General features: G+C 41.0%; 1 protein-coding gene across 3 annotated transcripts in view; it reads right to left on the reverse strand.

Moving 5' to 3' along the window:
- The window catches only part of POLD3 (DNA polymerase delta 3, accessory subunit), a 54274-nt gene that overhangs the window by 29522 nt on the left and 2070 nt on the right, over positions 1 to 22682 (reverse strand). For all 3 annotated transcript variants that reach the window (XM_010366820.2, XM_030918391.1, XM_030918392.1), the window contains exons 3-5: positions 11271 to 11373; positions 4239 to 4278; positions 2794 to 2926 (exon numbers count right to left, since the gene is read on the reverse strand). In XM_010366820.2, coding sequence (XP_010365122.1) covers positions 2794 to 2926; positions 4239 to 4278; positions 11271 to 11373 — 276 coding nt within the window. The remainder of the gene's footprint in view (positions 1 to 2793; positions 2927 to 4238; positions 4279 to 11270; positions 11374 to 22682) is intronic.

Consider the following 22682-nt stretch of genomic DNA (forward strand, 5'->3'; position numbering starts at 1 on the left):
CGATCCCTATTCTCATGGAACTTACAGAAACTATGGCAATTCTGTCTCTCTCTCTCCTTGAGGACCCATCTTTATCAGTCATCCCACCTCCCCAGGATTTTCAGCCTTTTCTTCTCTATAGCACCCTCCTAACAATCCAAGTTCAAGTCATTCTCAACTTTAGAAATGTATATATCCTTCCCGTCTCAATCCCTCCTTAGCTACCACCCTCTTTTCTGCTTTGCAGTCAAATCTCCTGGAAAGAGCTGTCCATATTTGCTGTCTCACTTCCTGTGTTCCCATTTACTTAGCTCACCAGAATCTGGTCACTCCACTGAAAATGCTCTTACCAAGGGTATCACCAAATTCCGTGGATAATTTTCACTTTCTAACTTACTTGGCTTCTCAGCAACATTTAACATTGTTGACTGGTTCCTCCTACTTGAATCTCTTTCCTTAGGGGCTGAAACCCCACATACTCTTATCTCTGATGGCTCCCTCTTGAGCCTCCCTTTTTCTGTTCTTCCCTTGAAAAGCAGCTATCATTAAATAGTGCTTACTATGTGCCAAGTGCTATTCTAAGTGCTTAACACGTAATAGTCCATTTAATCCTCTACAACCCTATTTAGCTGGTACTATTATCAGCTTTACTGACAAGAAAATTGAGGCACCGAGAAGTTAAAAAATTTGCCCAAGGTCACACAGCTAGTAATTTGGCCTAGAGTTTTACTTTCTGCCCTTCTTGCATTCTATACATTCTCTCTGCATAACTATCTACTACTATGGCCCAGTTACTATTCTTTCTGATTCCAAAATCTCTCTTTAACCCAGATTTCTCTCCTTAGCTCTAGATTCACCTATCTTTTGCGATGGACATCCTCACTTGATTTCTCACAGGCTTCTCAAACTCAACATCTCTAAAACCCAATTTGTCATTTTTCTATCTCTCCTAAAGCCTGCTCCTCCTGTTATATTCCCCTTCTCAGTACTCAGCTGCCCCAGCCAGAAGCATGGGTATCAAACTTTTAATACCAAGAAAGGCTGTCTTCCCCCATCCCCTACCCCCACACACCTTGTCCCTGACCACTACCATACATTGAGGTTGTTTTTCATTTTTATTTTTTTTGAGACGGAGTCTCGCTCTGTCGCCCAGGCTGGAGTGCAGTGGAGCGATCTCGGCTCACTGCAAGCTCCGCCTCCCAGGTTCATGCCATTCTCCTGCCTCAGCCTCCCAGGTAGCTGGGACTACAGATGCCTGCCACCACGCCCGGCTAATTTTTTGTATTTTTAGAAGAGATAGGGTTTCACCGTGTTAGCCAGGATGGTCTCGATCTGACCTTGTGATCCACCAGCCTCGGCCTCCCAAAGTGCTGGGATTACAGGCATTAGCCACCGCGCCCAGCCACGTCAAGGTTTTTTGATGGTCATGACTCATTAACCTTCACACCTCTCCATCCCCAACAGCACAACTTTATATCAGAAAACTGTCGCATCCACCTGGATCACTGCCACATTTACTCCTCCGTGAGGGCCTTGCCTCCAGATTATTCTCTTCTGATCTATCTTCAATACTGCAGCCAGAGCAATCTTTCTAAAATGCAATTTTGATAATTTCACACTATCTACTTAAATATTTTCAGTGGCTCCCCAGTGCTCTCGGAATAGAGTCTAAATTTTTATCCTACTAGTCAAAGCATAATGTAATTCCTGCTTGGCCTCTTTAGTCTTCTATCTAATCATTTCCTACCTTTCACTCTAAGTTGCAGCCACAGAAAACGACCGTGGTTCTGCACAAGCATGTTTTCTCTCTTAGCTCTGTCCTTAGTCTCTCATTTCTCCTTTGCTTGGCTATTTCTACTGGGCCTTCAGGCCTCAAGTGAGATGTCATAACCTTCAGTGTCATAAGTCATAACTGTCTTGTCCCCTGACTCTATCCACCCAAAAGTGGGAGATAAGTGCCCCTGCCAACATCTTCCCCCAAGATTCCTCCTATTACAGCACTCTTACACTGTATCATAACTCCTGTCTCCCATCAGTTACATGAAAAGGTACGCGGGCACATTCGCTCTATACTGTATGGTATGTCATAGGTATCATGAGATATTTGCTGAATGAATTCAAATGATTTTGTTCAGTACCTGTCACAGCAGTAGGTGTTCAATATATATCTGGGGAACTGATCTGAATTCTCAATACAACCCCACGAAGTAGACATTATTACATCGAATTTAAAGGCAAAGAAACCAAAGCTCAAAGAGTTTAAGTAATTCGTCCAATGCCACCGGGCTACTAAGCAGCAAAGCCACAACTCAAGCCTGTGACCACCAATTTCCAAAATGTACATGCATTATAGCCCATTATCTCCTTGTGCTGTTAAGGATACAAAAGATTTTAAAAACCTGATCCTGGTATGGAAGCTCAAGAAAAAGTTGCTTTTGGATGAAAAGCAGAGGGGTATCATATTAGGAATTATTTTTTTAAGGACAACATTTGAACTAGTTGAAGGATGGGTAGGATTTAGACAAGCAGAGACTGGGTAAGGGAGTTAGAAAGGGCACGACAAACATTTCTGGTGGCAGTGACAGGATAAATACATGAGAAATAGATTTATGGGGAGTCCACTGGGGTTTTCAATATGGGTTGTGGCTGCTATTTTTCACCTTATGATGTACTAATAAAACCAGGCATGTGTCTTATTGCAAGATAAATGGGGTTTTACTAGACTTGGCATTCACTCTTAAGAAGCAGCCACTGTGTAAACATCTTACAAAATCAATTCGTAAAGAAGCCCACAAGGAACATTAAGAAGCTTACTTGCTGCAGTTCTGCAAGTTGCTTTTAAGGATGTCATAGTCAGTATTGAACAGAGGCCCACTGTCCTTTAGCATGGCTTTCTGGATGCTGTACACATGGATGCTGGCAGTCACAGCTAGCTTGGACTTCACTGCTACAAGTCAACAGGAAAAGCAGTCTGTTAATACACAAACTTCATAGCATAGGGGACTTTAACAAGAAACCCTTCTGCATTAAAGCATTTGTAATCTGCGGTGGTCCAAAAAACTCTAAAAGGCCACATATACAGTAAAACATCAACCCTTCTGTCTGCAATGGGGACATTATGACAAGGTAGGTGGTGGTGAGTCATTTCTAAGTAGAGCACCTGTGAGGGTATCAGTCATGCAGTGGACACTCAGTAAATATTAATGATTGATGATGACTACGATGATCTTTTTCTTTCGGTCAGAAAAGAGCCTTACACTATAGCATATAATTAAAGAGGACTAAGTAATTTCTATCTGAGAATATCACTTATATATTTCAATTTTAGTTTAGAGAAAGCAACTCTATAATAAAAACACTAGAAACTAGATAAGCCTACGGAGGAGAAACACAAAAGAACACCACAAGAACAAATGTTAGGTTCCGTGAAGGAAAGGATTGCAGCTAACTTGTTCCATGTCCCCAGTTCCTAGTATAGAGCTTGGTACATAGTAGATAATCATTACCTATCTATACAATAAAGAAATTTTGCTTTGCTTACCACTGTGGGAATTCAGAAAGTAAAAAGTAACAAATCCACCACTCTGAATACTTCAGAGTTAAATTTGGTAAAATACCCCCATCCTACCCTCACAGGCAGGAGCTCTTTCTTTTTAAAATACACACATTTTTTGTGTCCCTGACATGGCTGCCCTCCACTCTCCTCAGTCCCAATCTGTGAAATGGGGCCTGCAGGCCAAGAAGCCTTTATATACAAAGTACAACAGTACAGGTTTTGTCTTGAGATATAGGTCCAAGATCAGGAGGACCCTGACTGTTATTAAATTCCTTTGAATTGGGTTTTTAAACAATCGAATGGTAGCACTAATAGTCTTGAAAGAGTGAGACAAATTTAATTTAGAAGTCTTTCTGACTTCCAGAAGAGCATTCTTTAACTTGCTTCCTAAAAAAACTGCCACTGTCTTTTTACAGTTGATGAGGTAGCTCATTTGGTATTCATAACAGTTTCTGCATGTGTCACGAGTTTTGAAATTCTGTGATAAAAGTGCTTTATAAATGTCAGCAGCTATTGGCCCTAAAAATGGGAAGTTAGGCAGATGTAGTATCATATTTTAACATGCTTCAAAAACTACTAATAAAATGACTATTGGGCTATTCGGTTAAATAGCTAAATATATGCAGATGTTAGAGGCAGATTTTTTATTGCACCTACATTGATGCCATAAGAGGAAAACTTGCTAAGTCACTAAAACACTTACCTTCCAATTTATCTTCTCTCACTACTGCAACCTTGTGGCACTGTAAGAAAACAACACTTTATTAGTGCTTAATGTAAGAATCTGCAATTTTAGTTTTCTTGCCCCAATAATTCAATTGTGCTGGGATGTGAAATTAGGAAAACACCAGGCACTCCTTAAAATACATGTTATAATTTAATAAAGTCAGACTCACTTTTAATTTGCTTACTTTCAGGAAAAAAATAATTTGCTTATCTTAAAACTTCTCAAAGGAGGGGGGGAAGCTCTGGAAGCATCTTATTTTGTTTAAAAGCAAGAAATAAAAATTCCTTTTGTGGAAAAAAAAAAAAACTTCTCAATAAAGTTAAGAAAAGTGATCTAGTACAGATTTCAGTACTACAATTAAAAGAATAAAGCATCTCAAATCACTGTGAGCAAAGGCTTTTTAGTGAGTGATTTAATAAGAATTACTGTATAATTGGCCGGGCGCAGTGGCTCAAGCCTGTAATCCCAGCACTTTGGGAGGCTGAGACAGGCGGATCATGAGGTCAGGAGATCGAGACCATCATGGCTAATACGGTGAAACCCCGTCTCTACTAAAAAATACAAAAAACTAGCCGGGCAAGTTGGTGGGCACCTGTAGTCCCAGCTACTTGGGAGGCTGAGCCAGGAGAATGGCGTAAACCCAGGAGGCGGAGCTTGCAGTGAGCTGAGATCCGGCCACTGCACTCCAGCCTGGGCGACAGAGCAAGACTCCGTCTCAAAAAAAAAAAAAAAAAAAAAAAGAATTACTGTATAATCACATGGAGCCACATAAAAATTGGATCTGTTCCTCATACCATATACCAAAATAAATTCTAAATGGATCAGAGATTTAAATGTAAAAAATGAGGCCGGGTGCGGTGGCTCATGCCTGTAATCCCAGCACTTTGGGAGGCTGAAGTGGGTGGATCACCTGAGGTCAGGAGTTTAAGACTACCCTGGCCAACACAGTGAGACCCTGTCTCTACTAAAAATACAAAAATTAGCTAGGCGTGGTGGTGCGTGCCTGTAGTCCCAGCTACTCGGGAGGCTGAGGCAGGAAAGTCGCTTGAATCCGGGAGGTGGAGGTTTCAGTGAGCTGAGATTGTGCCACTGCACTCCAGCCTGGTGACAGAGTAAGACTCCGCCTCAAAAAAGGAAAAAAAAAAATGGGCCAGTGGTAGGAACAGACAGTTCACAGAAAAAGAAATATAAATATCCCTAAAATATATGATAACATATGCTGTACGTTAACAGGCACTTTCATACATTGTTGGTGGGAACAAGAAACAGACTGATATTTGGCAATATCCAACAAAAGTACACATGCACTCACCCTTTGACCGAGCAATCCTACTCTAGGAATGTAACCCTAAAACACACTAGCAAAAATATACAAAACACATAGACACTAAGCTATTCACTACAGCACTATTATTATCCGTAATAGCCAAAGATCGTAAATAACAACTACCAATAAAGGATTGCTGAATAAGCTAAGGTATATCTATCAATGTGGCACTATGTGGCTATAATAATGAGGAATATTTCTATAACTGCTGTGGAGTGATGCTCTGAATCTACTGTTATGTAAAAAAAACCAGAGTGCAAAATAGGTTGCACGTATGAAAACATTTATCTAAGAAAGAGAGGCAAAATTAATATATATTTTCTTATATTAAAAATACATGCAACAGGCCAGGCGCAATGGCTCACGCCTGTAATCCCAGCACTTTGGGAGTTCGAGGTGGGTGGATCTCGAGGTCAGGAGTTCAAGATCAGCCTAGCCAAGATGGCGAAGCCCCATCTCTACTAAAATACAAAAAAATATTAGCTGAGCATGGTGGTGGGTGCCTGTAATCCCCAGCTACTTGGAAGACTGAGGAGAATTGCTTAAACCCGGGAGGCGGAGGGTGCAGTGAGCCGAGATCGCGCCACTGCACTCCAACGCCTGGGCGACAGAGCAAAATTCCATCTGGAAAAAAAAAAAAAGGAGAGGGCAAACCCAACGTAACAGTTACCTGTAAGGGAAAGGAGGGAACCTATGAATTGAAAGCAAAATGGAAAAAAAAAATTGAATTTAACTAGATATTGAATTGGTGGCTTCAGTAGAGTGAGGAATTATTTCAAGTGATTCTAAAATACAGGATGACTGTGCATCCTTAGCAGGACATATCCTACAGACAAAGAACTGCAAAGAAATCTTATTTTCAGTAATCAAATTGTTGGTAATAATACTGGTTTTGCTTTTTGAAACCTTGTATATTTGTGTAAAGCAAATAGATATTTTTGTTAATGTTCAGAACCACCAAAATTCACAACATAAAAAAAAAGCAATCTAAACATCAAATAAGTATTTTAAAAAGTGTAACCGTAAGTTTGAGCTGGGATTATTAATGTTCTCATAATGTGTTTTCTCTTAAAACAGGCAGTCCTAAAAATGTCATTTTCACTGGTTTTATTCAAGGGAACAAAAAAGTCATGTTCTGTAAAACTGCACACTAAAAATTACAGAGATTATAAAAAGTACAGACCATTAGGAATGAATCACTCAAAACCTATGCAATTTTGCAGTAAAGAGCCCTAAAAACAGTAATTCGCACCTCATGAGAAGATCTGAATAGACCAGACAGGTCAGTGTGGCTATATACTGCCTCGGGGGATACTGAAAGTACCTAAAAACAACAGAATGGAAATGCCAGCTGGTGCTAAAACAATGCAGACCAGAGTAGAGCTCTGATTCAATGGGTTCCTATTAAAGTGGACATGGGAGTTAGGGAGCATCCACAAACCCAGAGCCTAGGAGGGGGTAAGCCCCCTGTTCTTAGCAGAACAGGGAAAACATGGCTAGCTGATGAGAGAAAATTCTTCATAGAAAAATTACGGCTAAAACAACAGAAAGGCCAGGTGTCATGGTTCATGGCTGTAATCCCAGCAGTTAGGGAGGCAGAAGCATGAGGATCATTTGAGCCCAGAAGTTTAAGACCAGTCGGCCAGGTGCGGTGGCTCACACCTGTAATCGCAACACTTTGGGAGGCCGAGGCGGGTGGATCATGAGGTCAGGAGATCGAGACCATCCTGGCTAACACAGTGAAACCCCATTTCTATTAAAATACAAAAAAATTAGCCGGGCGTGGTGGCGGGCACCTGTAGTCCCAGCTACTCAGGAGGCTGAGGCAGGAGAATGGCGTGAACCCGGGAGGCAGAGCTTGCAGTGAGCCGAGATCATGCCACTGCACTCCAGTCTGGGCGACAGAGCAAGACTCCATCTCAAAAACAACAACAACAACAACAACAACAAAACCCAGCCTGGGCAACATAGTGAGACCTCGCCTCTAACAAAAATAAAAATAAAAAATTAGCCAGGCATGGTGGTACATGTCTGCAGTCCTAGCTACTCAGGAGGCTGAGGCAAGGGGATCGCTTGGGCCCAGGAGTTCAAGGCAAAACATCACCATTTTGTAACCTTTAGTGAATTAATGATTTAGGCAATGATTAAAACTAATCTCAGCTAAAATCATTAGATGAAAAGCTAATAGGGAACCCATAAAGCATAGCTCAGGTTGACAGTTCTTCACATTACAAAAAGAACCAGCCAAACATTTCCTTGAAATTTTCAAATAATCCTCTGGAAGAATCTCTGAAATGAGATTTGAAGGAAGCTTTCACGTTCTATATATTTTTAAACATTTTTTATAATAATCATTGGAAAAATAAAAATTATTTACATTTAAAAAAAATCCAGGTCAGGCACAGTGGCTCACTTCTGTAATCCTAGCACTCTGAAAGGCCGAGAAGGGCAGATGACTTGAGCTTAGAAGTTCGAGACCAGTCTGGGCAACATGACAAAACCCCATCCCTACAAAAAATACAAAAATTAGCTGGGTATGGTGGCGAGCACCTGTAATCCCAGCTACTTGGGGGGTTGAGGCAGGAAGATGGCTTAAACCCAGGAGATTGAGGCTACAGTGAACCGAGATTCTGCCACTGCACTATAGCCTGGGTGACAAAGTGAGACCCTGTCTCAAAAAATAAATAAAAATAAAAATGATTAAAAATTCCATACAAAGCCATGTAATGTCTTTTTTTTCTTTCTAGAAGCACTAAAAACTTAAAAAGGAAATTATTAATAGAAGAATTAAAAGAACAAAACCTGACATAATGCTTAAGAATTTGCCTTTCCTTAGGATTCCCTTTAAGGGAAAAAAAGCATAGGTAAGCATCCACATTTGGTCAGTTAATTCCACAGGGCTCCACAGAGCTTCCCAGTGAGGCTATTGGGAGGGAAGTCCAGGGCTCCAAAATCCTCACAACCACTCCAACCACACTCTTAATAAATTGTACATATAGAACTCTGATTAAGATTTTGTTTGAAAAAGCATTCTCCCGCTAAAAAAAGATAGGCAGAATTTAAATGCCATCTTATACTTAGAAACAGAAAACCTTTTTATAAGCAATCCATGGCTTAGAAGTTTGTTTTTTTGTTGTTGTTGTTTTTTTTTTTTATTATACTTTAAGTTCTAGGGTACATGTGCATAACGTGCAGGTTTGTTACATATGTATACTTGTGCCATGTTGGTGTGCTGCACCCATCAACTCGTCAGCACCCATCAATTCGTCATTTATATCAGGTATAACTCCCAATGCAATCCCTCCCCCCTCCCCCCTCCCCATGATAGGCCCCGATGTGTGATGTTCCCCCTTCCCGAGTCCAAGTGATGTCATTGTTCAGTTCCCACCTATGAGTGAGAACATGCGGTGTTTGGTTTTCTGTTCCTGTGATAGTTTGCTAAGAATGATGGTTTCCAGCTGCATCCATGTCCCTACAGAGGACGCAAACTCATCCTTTTTTATGGCTGCATAATATTCCATGGTGTATATGTGCCACATTTTCTTAATCCAGTCTGTCACAGATGGACATTTGGGTTGATTCCAAGTCTTTGCTATTGTGAATGGTGCCTCAGTAAACATACATGTGCATGTGTCTTTATAGCAGCATGATTTATAATCCTTTGGGTATATACCCAGTAGTGGGATGGCTGGGTCATATGGTACATCTAGTTCTAGATCCTTGAGGAATTGCCATACTGTTTTCCATAATGGTTGAACTAGTTTACAATCCCACCAACAGTGTAAAAGTGTTCCTATTTCTCCACATCCTCTCCAGCACCTGTTGTTTCCTGACTTTTTAATGATTGCCATTCTAAGTGGTGTGAGATGGTATCTCATTGTGGTTTTGATTTGCATTTCTCTGATGGCCAGTGATGATGAGCATTTTTTCATGTGTCTGTTGGCTGTATGGGGTCGGAGTTAGCTCAAGCGGTTACCTCCTCATGCCGGACTTTCTATCTGTCCATCTCTGTGCTGGGGTTCGAGGCTTAGAATTTTTTAACTGATTATAGGTTATACATCATTTTGAAAAATGGTCTCAGAAATATGCACTCAGGAACACAATTTGAACACTTTCAGTGTCATCCAAGAAAACTCTGGACTCTGAAGACCAACCATGAAGACTGTCCAAGAATCCTAAATTAAGAGCCCCTGTTATAATGGGTCAGTTTGAGTAAAAATCTATATTATCTTAAAACATAAATTATTAACTTAAAACATGGATCCTATTCCAGAAGATCCATGAACTCAAAATTTTATGTCAACATACGCATTTTTCTTTCAGATTCTCAGTGACCAAAACAAGAATAAAAATCACTGCTTTAAAGAAATATAAAGATTCCCAAGTAAAGGCTTGAATATGACTAGATTGAGGGTACTGACATAACTAAAGAAAGAGACAGAAGGTTAGTTGACCCTGTAAACAGAAGAAAATATGACAATCAGCTATAATCTTTGAAAGTATCCATTCAAGAGCTCTACAGTGGCAGAACTCTGGAGGCAGGTTTATCTCTGAAAGTAAATGAGTCACGCCTATTTAACTTTGCTTCAGAGATATAAATGACATCTTATTTTACACTTGCAAATATCTATATTTGGGCTGGGATTACAGGAGTGAGGCACTGTACCCAGCCTGACATTTCAGTTTTAAATCTCACATGCTTGAGACTCAATTGCTAAAAAACAAATCCAGTCAATATTTTGACACATCAGGGCTCTGAACTTATGATTCTGAGGGAAAATCAAAGGAAAGAGGAAAACGTAGTGGATCTTTGAGAAGGGGCCACCTGACCTTTGGGCAAAGTCCCATGGGACTTTTTATGCCCAAAAGAACCTTCAGACAGGAAGTCTGAGGAAGTGAGAACAGAGGAGGTATGTCTTACTTTTGGGAGGATGCCAGAGAGGGGGAATTATTAAAGTTCCCAAGGCCCAGTTTGGTGCAGGAGAGGGAACAAGACATCTTAGCAGAGCTTCTGGTACCCAGCAAGGCATGGGAGTAACAGAATGATCCCTGTGCCCCTGAGAGGGACATGAAAATAGCTAAGAAAAAAATCAAGCAGATCTGAGAAAGTGTTACAGTTAGGATGATGAAATCCAGCAGTCACCTGCGTTGCCAGATGACCAGATACCAGGTGGGACTACAAAAAGAAGAGGAAGGAGAATAAAAAGTTCCCAGCCTATGCACTGCATTAGCCATGCTCCTGCCAAAAACCCTTACCCTTCAGGCACTTAGACGTAAGCCTACCCAAATGAATGTTCAAAATTAAAATGAAGTTCAGTTAAAGAAATTACAATTTTTGAACACTTGTATTTGTGATTCGAAATTTGAACAGGTGGAAAATTAAGCACCATTGTTCCCCATATACCTTCAAGAGGGAAAAAGAGATATAGGGAATAACAGAAGCAGTCTCCTAACATCTTATTGCATAATAATGATACAGTCTCTGCATTACAGCCAAGATATTACCCAAACTTCTCAGTTTTAGATTTAGTCTAAAAACCCAAAATAATCATCACCATCAAACAACTCTTCAAAACTACTATAACACAGAATCTTGGTTATTTTCTCTCCCCTAACCTATGTTATAACACTCTTCATAACACAAACACATTTAAGCTCATTACAAGGCTCTGAGAACTTACGGAATGTCCATTCTGAATGAGACTGCCAGACACCAAATAGGTAACATGCAGTTGGGCTCCTGAATTTTCTTTTCGTTTCCTTTCAACATAATCATACAGCATCCTATTCCAAAGAAAAGAAGCCACAAGTAAGTCATCAGTAAGAGTTCTTACATGATCAACTCTTAATTAATGACTTAAAAGATATATGAAATCTGGTAGTCCATCAAATTTTCTGAACAGTAGCATTTTTGCTTGGCCTATGGTCAGTTAAAAAAAAGGATGGACTTTAGACAGGACATGGGGAGTAGAGTCCACTTGTATGGAGCTGGCACAGTGATCAGTATATTAACTGAAATAAGATTAATAATAGACCAAGAGGGACTGAACCTGCATTAAAACAGTGGCAATGATACATAATATATAGAACACTCAATCAAGAAGTAGTTTGGTAACTGTCTAAGCTCTGGCTAAGATAATTAATTTGTCTAGGCCTCTTAATATCCCAAGGTGTAAACAGGAGGGTTATATTAGATTAGTGATTCTTTTAACCTGGGATTCAGGTGGCCATCTATAACCCTCCAACCCTAAAGTTTCAGCAAATGTTTATGTGCTTTTTTGGGAGGAGATGTGTGAGGGTTTTCAATGGATTCTGAAGAGTGAATTACTCCAAAACATTAAGAACTACTAAGTATACGATCACAAATGTCCAGCTCTGAAATTCCAATTTTAAGATTACTCAGATTTAATGCCGATTCAGAATTGCAGAATATAACAGCTTACTCACATTGCCCAGTATTCAGAATAATTCATTAACCTGAGATAGCCAAATACTAAATGCAGAAATAATGCTTTTAGTAAAATCTCTAAATTCATTTTTACCCTATGATCCAGCAAGTATCAGAAGTTGGCTCTCTTCAATAATCTAGTTTAAAAACAACAAAAAGAGACATAACATGTCTTTTATTTTGAGAAACATTTACAGTCTCTCTGTAATATACTTCTGCCAAGCACAGCTAGAAATTAAAAAATCCCCAGAGAAACTCAACCTATATTGCTGTTCACTCTCTTCTTGAAGAGCCTGCTCTCTCAACTTCCATAAAACCACGACCCACTGAGTCTCCTGCTACCCCTCTCACTGCTTCTGCTTCACTTTCTGAAGAGACTTCTCTACCTCCTCCCTTTCCTTAACTGTTGGTGTTCTGCCTTCAGCTATCTTTTCACTCTATGTATTAGAGTGACTGACCATTGCTGTCTGCCTGGGTCTGAGGGGTTTCTTGGGATGTGGAACTTGCAGTGACAAAACCGACCATCCTGGGCAAACCCAGGGTGGCTGGTCCCCCTACTCCATATTTTCCTCGGTTTATTTCATCCATCCCTGACTATAACATCATCTGCTCAAACCACCCAAGCCAGAAATCTGGGAGTCATTATCCTTCACTTCTTCCTATCCAGTGAGTTGCCAAGTCTCATCAGCTCTCCTTCCCAAGTAATTCTTGACTCCATGCCCTCCAAATCTCTTGACTAGACTATTTCAATTCCAAGTATCAATTCCTCTTCTCCTCCGCACTTCACCTTCATTATCCATGATGCTGCCAAAGTGAAATTTTAAAAATGCAAATCAAGTCATTCAGCAAACAAAACTTTACCGAGTGATTACTTTATGTTCTATGCCTTAGAGACAGAATAGTGAATAAAGCAAGTCTGCTCTTAGAGCTTACATTCTAGAAATGAGACACACAATAAACATATATAATCTCAGATGACAGTAAGTTTATGGAAACAAAATTAAGTAAGGTAAGGAGGACAGAGGGTGCCTGAGAAGTTTTGCTATTTTATATAAGGTGATTAGGGAAGGCCTCATTAGCAGAGCCCTGCACAGAGGGAGGGAGCCAGCAAGGTGGATATCTTGGGAAACAATGTTCTAGGCAGACAGTCCAACAAATGCCAAGGTTCTGACGCAGGAAGGTCGGCAAGATCCAAGGAACAGAAAGGAGGCCAGTGTGCTGCAGTGAAATAAGGACAGTAGTAGGCGAGAGAGGGCAGAGTGTCAGGCACATGGGGCTTTGTGGCTACCATAGGACTTTAAGAAGCCATTAGAAAGTTGAGAGCAGAGGTAACATGATCTCACCTTTTGGAAGGATCTGAGAAGGTTATGTGGACGATATACTGTAGGGGAGCAAGGGAGGAAGCAAGGAGACCAGTTAGGAGGCTATTGCAATAACCCAGCCTAGAGATGATTGGTGGCTCAGTTTGGGGCAGTAGCAGTGCAGGTAGTAATTAGTGGATGAATTCTGGGTATATTTTAAAGTGAGAAACAAGAAGATTTGCTGATATACCGTGGTGAGGTGTAAGAGAAAGAAGAGTCAAAAATGACTGCACTAGGCAACCCAAAGAAGCAAGCTGCAATTCACCGAGATGGGGGAAAAGCAGGAAAAGCAGGTGTTGAGGGGAGAAGTCAGGAGTTAGGTTTTGGGGCATATTAAATTTGCAATGCCTATTAGTCACTGTTGATGTTGAAAAAGTTGCTAGAGAGTCTTGCTTGAAATATAATTCCTTGTTTTAAATCTTTCAGCAGCGCCAGGCACGGTGGCTCACGTTTGTAATCCCAGCTCTCAGGGAGGCAGAGGCGGGAGGATAGCTTGAGCCCAGGAGTTTGAGACCTGCCTGGGCAATATAGTGAGACCCTGTTCTCCACAAAAAGGGAGGGTAAAAAAGACAAAATAATAATAATAATAATAATAATAATAAGTGTAACAAAGCTTTCAGTAGCGTCTCATCCCCTAAGGATCAACTTCAAATCTCTAGCAATGACAGGTAAAACCCTTCTTGTTCTGGGCCCTGTATCTCTGACCATTCCCCATCACACCTACACTATCTTCATCCTTATGAAACATTTTAGAGTTCCCTTTATTCCTTTGTATATGCCCCTCCTTCTGCCAGCCTGGCCTCAAACCCCTGGGCTCAAGCGATCCTCCTGCCTTGGCCTCCCAAAATGCTGGGATTACAGGAGTGAGCCATCATGCCTAGACAATGAGCCTTTGCCTTCTAAGCTCTAACAAGTCTTATCCCATATCCATTATTACAGTACGTATCACCCTGCATTCTAACTACTTATTTTACATATGAGGCATCCGCTCTGGACTGTTAACTCCTTGAGTATAAAAATGTGCCCTAGTCAGGATTTTTGCTGATTCCTTCTCTTTGCCCTCTAATGTTTCTTTCCATTACAACAACCGTGTTAGAAGAATAAATGAGCTAACAAGATCCATGAACATTTTGGTTTGTTGATGCTAGTTTGGACCATGCTAAAGGAAGACGTGATAGGCAGGTACCATGCCCAAGATGCTCTCAAGCTTGCTGGCCAAATGCAGTATTTTTTATCCACAACTAATAGTCCTGCCCATATCATCAGTCATTGTCCTCTACGTACCTGTCTCCCCAAATTGACCCCAGTTCTTCTCTCTTATATGATTAACAGAAAATTCAAAGCAAACTCTTATTTTAAAAAAGAATTCCTATGGCCGGACACGGTGGCTCACACCTGTAATCCCAGCACTTTGGGAGGCCAAGGCAGGCGGATCATCTGAGGTCGAGAGTTCGAGACCAGCCTAACCAACACAGAGAAACCTTATCTCTATTAAAAATACAAAATTAGCCAGGCACGGTGGTGCATGCCTGTAATCCCAGCTACTCAGGAGGCTGAAGCAGAAGAATTGCTTGAACCTGGGAGGCAGAGGTTGCAGTGAGCCAGGCTTGTGCCATTGCACTCCAGCCTGGGCAACAAGAGCAAAACTCTATCTCAAAAAAAAAAAAAAAAGGAAAGAATTCCTGCCTATTTTTTTGAGTCTTTAAAACATATTTTATCTAATCTAAGCCAAACTTTCTTTTTTTTTTTTTTGGAGATAAGAGTCTCGCTCTGTCGCCAGGCTGGAGTGCAGTGGTGCGATCTCAGCTCACTGCAATCTCCGCCTCCAGGTTGAAGCGATTTTCCTGCCTCAGCCTCCCAAGTAGCTGGGACTACAGGCACACGCTGGCTCCTTTTTTGTATTTTAGTAGAGACGGGGTTTCATCATGTTGCCCGGGCTGGTCTCAAACTCCTGAGCTCAGGCAATCCACCCGCCTCAGCCTCCCAAAGTGCTAGGATTACAGGCATTAGCCACCGCACCCAGCCTAAGCCAAACATTTTTTAATAAACAAAATGTAAAATATTCTTAAATAAGAATGACAACAGGCTGGGCACAGTGGCTAACTCCTGTAATCCCAACATGTTAGGAGGCTGAGGCAGGCAGATCACGAGGTCAGGAGTTCGAGACCAGCCTGGCCAGCAAGGTGAAACCCTATCTCTACTAAAAATACAAAAAGTTAGCCAGGCATGGTGGCACGTGCCTGTAGCCCCAGCTACTTGGGAGGCTGAGGCAGGAGAACTGCTTGAATCCGGCAGGCGGAGGTTGCAGTGAGTCGAGATTGTGCCATTGCACTCCAGCCTGGGCAATAGAGCAAGACTCCATCTCAAAAAAAAAAAAAATAACAACATATATGACTTCTTACAAGATACACTTCCCACACATAAGATTAATTATAGCTTCCCATTTTAATTCATTAATCTTCCCTCCTGATCAGTTCCACCCATAATGTTCCCCAGGATGAGTACAATGTATTGCCCATACTGCTTTCTCTAACCTAACTTAATTCTTTCACAGCATTTTCACAAACTGAAATTATCTTGTTTAAATCAATTGGTGGGTGCAGGGGTGGGCTTGTCTGTCAGGTTTACTGTTGTATGACATAGCCTGAAATAATGCTAAAGAAAACAGTATGAGGCCGGGCACACTGGCTCAAGCCTGTAATCTCAGCACTTTGGGAGGCCGAGGCGGGCAGATCACGAGGTCAGGAGTTCAAGATCAGCCTGGCCAAGATCGTGAAACCCTGTCTCTACTAAAAATACAAAAATTAGCCAGGCATGGTGGCGGGTACCTGTAATTCCCCACTATTCGGGAGGCTGAAGCAGGAGAATCGCTTGAACCTAGAAGGCAGAGGTTGCAGTGGGCCAAGTTCCACCATTGCACTCTGGCCTGGGTGACAGAGCAAGGCTCCGTCAAAAAAAAAAAAAAAATTATGTGAGAGAAATGTTTGCGAAAATAGTGAGGCCGAGCTTGGTGGCTCATGCCTATAATTCCAGTGCTTTGGAAGGCTGAGGGAGGAGGACTGCTTGAGTCCAGACATTCAAGACCTTTCCTTACACCATACACAAAAATTAACTCCAAGTGATTCCTAGAAGATATAGTCAATATTTATACATTTCAGTGATTCATTTAAAAATTAGCTTGAACTAACACCTAATCTGAAAGCTTTAGTATAGTCTTACTATAATGACTAAAGCATTTCTTTTTCTTTCTTTCCTTCCTTTTTTCTCTCTCCCTTTCTGTTTTAGAGACAGGGTCTTGCTCTGTCACCCAGGTGGGATCATAGCTCACTGCAGCCTTAAACTCCTGGGCTCAGACAATTCTCCTGCCTCAGCCTTCCAAGTAGCTAAGACTACAGGTGCATGCCACCACACCCAACTTATGTTTTAAAAAACCTTTTTATAAAGATGGGGGTCTCACTATGTTGCCCAGGCTCGCCTTGAACTCCTGGGCTCAAGCAATTCTCCCACCTCAGCCTCCTCAAGTGTTGGGACTAATACAACTGAGTCACCACACCCACCTGCCTGAAGCATTTCTAATGTTAACAAGTACATGGCCAGGTGCAGTGGCTCATACCTGCAATCCCAGCACTTTGGAGGACAAGGCAGGAGGATGGCTTCAGCCTGGGAGTTCGAGACCAGCCTGTGCAACACAGTGAAACCCCATCTCTACAAAAAATACAAAAAGTAGCCAGGTGTGGTGGCGTGTGCCTGTAGGTCCAGCTAGTCGGGAGGCTGAGGAGGGAGAATCACTTGAGCCTGGGAGGCCAAAGTTGCAGTGAGCCAAAATTGCGCCACTGCATTTCCATCTGGGCAACAGAGTGAAACGCTGTCTCAAAACAATAATAATAATGATGTTAACAAGCACATGATCTGTAGAAAACTTAAATATAGTGATAACAACGATTTTTTTTTTTTTTTTTTTTTTTTTTGAGACGGAGTCTCGCTCTATTGCCCGGGCTGGAGTGCAGTGGCTGGATCTCAGCTCACTACAAGCTCCGCCTCCCGGGTTTACGCCATTCTCCTGCCTGAGCCTCCCGAGTAGCTGGGACTACAGGCGCCCACCACTGCGCCCGGCTAGTTTTTTGTATTTTTTTTTAGTAGCGACGGGGTTTCACCGTGTTAGCCAGGATGGTCTCGATCTCCTGACCTCGTGATCCGCCCGTCTGGGCCTCCCAAAGTGCTGGGATTACAGGCTTGAGCCACCGTGCCCAGCCGATAACAATGATTTTTTTAAAACTCTAAGTGGATTGCAGAATTAAATGTAAGTGCAAAAACTAAGAAATCTTAGAAAAAAATCTTAGAAAAAAAGCACAGGAGTAAATCTTCACAACCCTGGGTTAGGCAAAGCCTTCTTAGATACTATGTCAGAAGCATATGCAACACATCAAAAAGAAAACACAGCAAGGGTATGGAGAAAAGAGAATGCTTATACACTGTTGGTGGGAATGTAAATTAATATAGCTATTGTGTAAAACGGTATGGAGGTTCCTCAAAATATCAAAAATAGAGCTACTGTATGATCCAGCAGTCCCACTACGGATATACATCCAAAGGAAATGAAATCAGTATGTCAGAGATATTTGCACTCACATGCTTATTGCAGCACTATTTACAATAGCCAAGATATGGAATCAACCTATGTCCATTAACAGATAAATGCATAAAGGAAATAGAGTGTATATACACAATGGAATACTATTCAGCCATAAAAATGAATAAAATCCTATCATTTGCAACAAAATGGATGAACCTGGAAGAGACTATGTTAACTGAAATAAGCCAGACACAGACAAATACCACATGATCTCACTCATTTGTGGAATCTGTAAAAGTTGATCTCACAGAAGTAGAAAGCAGAATTTTCTTTCCATAGGCTGAGGTGGTTAGCGAAGGGGGAATGGGGAGATGTCGTTCAAAGGATACATAATTACAGTTAGACAGGAATAAGTTCAAGAGCTCTACTGTATAGCATGGTGACTATAGTTAATGATGATATATTATATTCTTGAAAAATGCAAAGATGGTAGACATTAAATGTTTTTACCACCAAAATAACTGTGTGATGTAATACATTTATTAGCTAGATTTAACTATTCCACAATGTACATATACTTCAAAATATAATGTTGTACACAATAAATACATACAACTTAACTTGTCAATTTAAAAAATCTTGGCTGGGCACAATAGCTCACGTCTGTAATCCCAGCACTTTAGGAAGCCAAGGCGAGCATATCACTTGAGGTCAGGAGTTCGAGACCAGCCTGGCCAGCATGGTGAAACCCCATCTCTACTAAAAATACAATAAAATTGGCCAGGCGTAGTGGCACATGCCTGTAGTCCCAGCTACCTGGGAGGCTGAGGCAGGAGAATGACTTGAACCAGGGAGGCGGAGGTTGCAGTGAGCCGAGATCACACCATTGGACTCCAGCCCTAGGGGACAGAGCAAGGCTTCTGTCTCAAAAAAAAAAAAAAAACAAAAAAAAAAAACAAAAAAAAACTTCTTAGGCCAGGCACAGTGGCTCATATCTGTAATTCCAGCATTTTAGGAGGCCAAGGTGGGAGGATCACTTGAGGTCAGGAGTTTGAGACCAGCCTGGGCAACATAGCGAGATCTCGTTTCTACTAAAAAAAATAATAATAAGATAAAAAAAAATTAATCCTTTTAAAATTTAAACTTAAAAAAGCATAAGCAACAAAAGGAAAAATAAATAAATTGGACTTCATCAGCAATAAAAACTTCCATTGGCCAGGCATGGTGGCTCATGTCTGTAATCCCAGCACTTTGGGAGGCCAAGGCAGGGGCTTGAGCCTAGGAGTTCAAGACCAGCCTGGGACCAGCCTGTGAAACATGGTGAGACTCCATCTCTACAAAAAATAAAAAAATTAGCTGAGTGTGGTGGCATGCACCTGTAGTCCTGGCTACTTGGGAGGCTGAGGTGGGAAAATCACCTGAGCCCAGGGAAGTCAAGGCAGAAGTGGGCTGAGATCACACCACTGCACTCCAGCTTGGGCAACAGAGTGACATTCTGTCTCAAACAACAACAACAAAAAATGTCTGCACTTCAAAGCACACCATCAAGAAAGTACAAAGACAATCCACAGAATGGTAGAAAATTTTTGCAAATCATTTTTCAATCGGGGTCTTATCTTCAGAACATATAAAGAACTCTTAAAACTCAAAAACAACCAAAAATACCCAATGACAGAAATGGGCAAAATTTTGAATATCATTTCTCCAAAGATATACAAATGGCCAAGACGCATATGAAAACAGCATCATTAGTCATTAGGAAAATGCAAATCAACATCATTTATGAGATACCACTTCACATCCACTTGGGTGGTTAAAATAAGACATAACAAAAAGTTTTAGCCAGGTGTGGTGACGTACACCCGTAGAGCTACTTGGGAAGCTGAGGCGGGAGGATCCTTGAGTTCAAATCCAGCCTGGGCAACATAGTGAAACCCCATCTCAAAAAAAAAAAAAAAAAAAGTTCCTCCACAAGAAGTCTAAGGGAAAAAAAAAGCGTTAGTGTTGACCAGAATGTGGAGAAACTGAAATACTCATATACTGTTAGGACGGTAAGACAGTGCAGCCATTTTGAAAAATAGTTTGTCAGTTCCTCAAAATGTTAAACACAGAATTATCTCATAACCCAGCAATTCCAATCCTAGGTATAGATACTGATATGGTTTGGCTGTGTCCCCACCCAGATCTCAACTTGAATTGTAATAATCCCCACGTGTCAAAGACAGGACCAGGTGGAGGTAACTGAATTATGGGGGCAGTTCCCCCAACCTCTTATCATGATAGTGAGTTCTCACGAGATCTGATGGTTTTACAAGGGGCTTCCCACTTCGCTCAACACTCATTCTCTCTCCTGCCAACCTGTGAAAAGATGCCTTCCGCCAAGTCTCCTGAGGCCTCCCCAGCCATGCAGAACTGTGAGTCAATTAAACCTCGTCTTTATAAATTCAATCTCACATATGTCTTCATAGCAGCATGAGAAGGGACTAATACATATACCCAAGATAACTGAAAATATATGTTCATATAAACACTTATACATGAATGTTTTATACATGAATGTTCATAACAGCATCATTCATAGCAGTCAAAATATGGAAATAACCCAAATGTCTATTAATGATGAATAAACAAAATTTGTTGTATCCATATATATTTGGAGACTGAATCACATCTCCAAAAAGATATGGTGAAGCCCTAACCCCCAATACCTTAAAATGTGACCTTATTTAGAAATAGAGTTATTGCACATGTAATTAGTTAAGACGAGGTCATATTGGAGTAGGGTGGATTCGTAATTCAATATGACTGGTGTTCATATAAGATACACATGCAAAGATACAGATACACAGGGAGAATGCCATGACAATGAAGGCAGAGATTGGAATTACACAGCTACAAGCCAAGAAATGCCAATGATTGCCAGCAAACCACCAAAGGTGAGAAAAAGTAAAGAATGAGATTCTTTCCTATAGATTTCAGAGACAGCACACAGCCCTGCCAACACCTTGATTTTTACTTCTAGCCTCCAGTACTATAAGATATTAAATATCTGTTGTCTTAAGCCACCCAATTTGTAGTATATTGTTACGGCAGCCCTTGGAAACTAATAAATTATATAATGGGATATTATTTAGCCATAAGAACAAATTAAGTAGTGATGCATCCTAAGTGAAAAAAAAACAGACATTATAAGACTATATATGATTGCATTTATATGACATATTCAGAACAGGCAAATCTATAGGCAGAAAGATTAGTGGTTGTCTAGGGCTGAGGGCATAGAGGTAGGGGAGAAATGGTGAGTGAGTGATAGTGGGTAGTTTCTTTTTAGAGTGACGAATATGTTATAAAACTGTGGTGATGGTTACACAACTCTGTGAATATACTAAAAACTACTGAATTATACACCTTAAATTGGTGAATTATATCTCAATAAACTTTTTAAAGGGAGAATTACTAAAGAAATTAACAGAATGATATGACAGAGTTGGGGAGGGGTGGGGATACTTGAAATAGAGGATTAGTAAGATTCCTTACAAGTGGTAACATATAAAATCTGAGCTGAAATCTGAAGGACGAGGACAGCTGAAAGAGCATTCCAGGCAGAGGAATCCTAAAGTGAGAATAAGCTTGGCATATTTGGAGAACAGAAAGGCAAATATGGCTAGAATATAGTAAGTGAGGTAGAAGTGGTATGAGATGAAGTTGGGTAGATAGGCAGGAGCTAGACAGTGCATTAATGCTACAAAAATTAGAGGTAATCAGGTAGCTACAGTAAAATTGCAGGCATCTTCATTTCACCTTTAGGGAACTCTAGTTCACAGTATACAACTTTATATCCCAATAGGCTTAGTAATAGTTGCCTAATTTCACTTTAAACATCCATAACCACAACGAACAATAACCCATAGGTATCCATTCCCAAAGTTAACTGAACCTCTTGGGTTTGGGCCAGCTGCTCTTGGGCAATCTCAGTCAAAACTAGTCCCAATCTATCCCTAGGCTAAGACTTTCAGGTTTGAAAGCCTAACCATCACCACCAAAATCAGACTCCTAAACCTGCCTAACACTAACTCAGATAGAGTCAAAGCAACCCATTCTAGAGACTAGGAACTTTCTAAGACTTGTGGAATGTTCTTAAGGCTCAAAGAAAGTTCCTATGGCTCCTTCAGGCATGGTGGCTCACACCTGTAATCCCAGCAATTTGGGAGGCTTTGGCAGGCGGATCATTTGAAGTTAGCAGTTTGAGATTAGCCTGGCCAACATAGTGAAATCCCATCTCTACTAAAAATATAAAAATTATCTGGGTGTGGTGGTGGGCGCCTGTAATCCCAGCTACTTGGGAGACTGAGGCAGGAGAATTGCTTGAACCTGGGAGGCAGAGGTTGCAGTGAGCTGAGAGCACGCCTCTGCACTCCAGCCTGGGTGACAGAGCAAGGCTCTGCCTCAAAAAAAAGAAAACGGAAAAAAAAAAGTTCGTACGACTCAAGAATAGAGAAAACTCAGACCATCCTTAGGAATAAAACAAACTAAATGAGCAATTAACCCAATATTTGTGTCCTCAACCTGTTTACTAATTCCCCCTTTTGGGACATAGATGATACTGGCACCTATGCAGGTCAAAACATTCTAAAGTTATTTCAAAAGCTTGCCTTTTCCCCTCTGGTTTCAAACTGGATCAAGGTTTCAGTAAGAAAAGGTGATATGGCAA

Source organism: Rhinopithecus roxellana, chromosome 15 (assembly GCF_007565055.1).
Source record: "Rhinopithecus roxellana isolate Shanxi Qingling chromosome 15, ASM756505v1, whole genome shotgun sequence".
NCBI lineage: Eukaryota > Metazoa > Chordata > Mammalia > Primates > Cercopithecidae > Rhinopithecus > Rhinopithecus roxellana.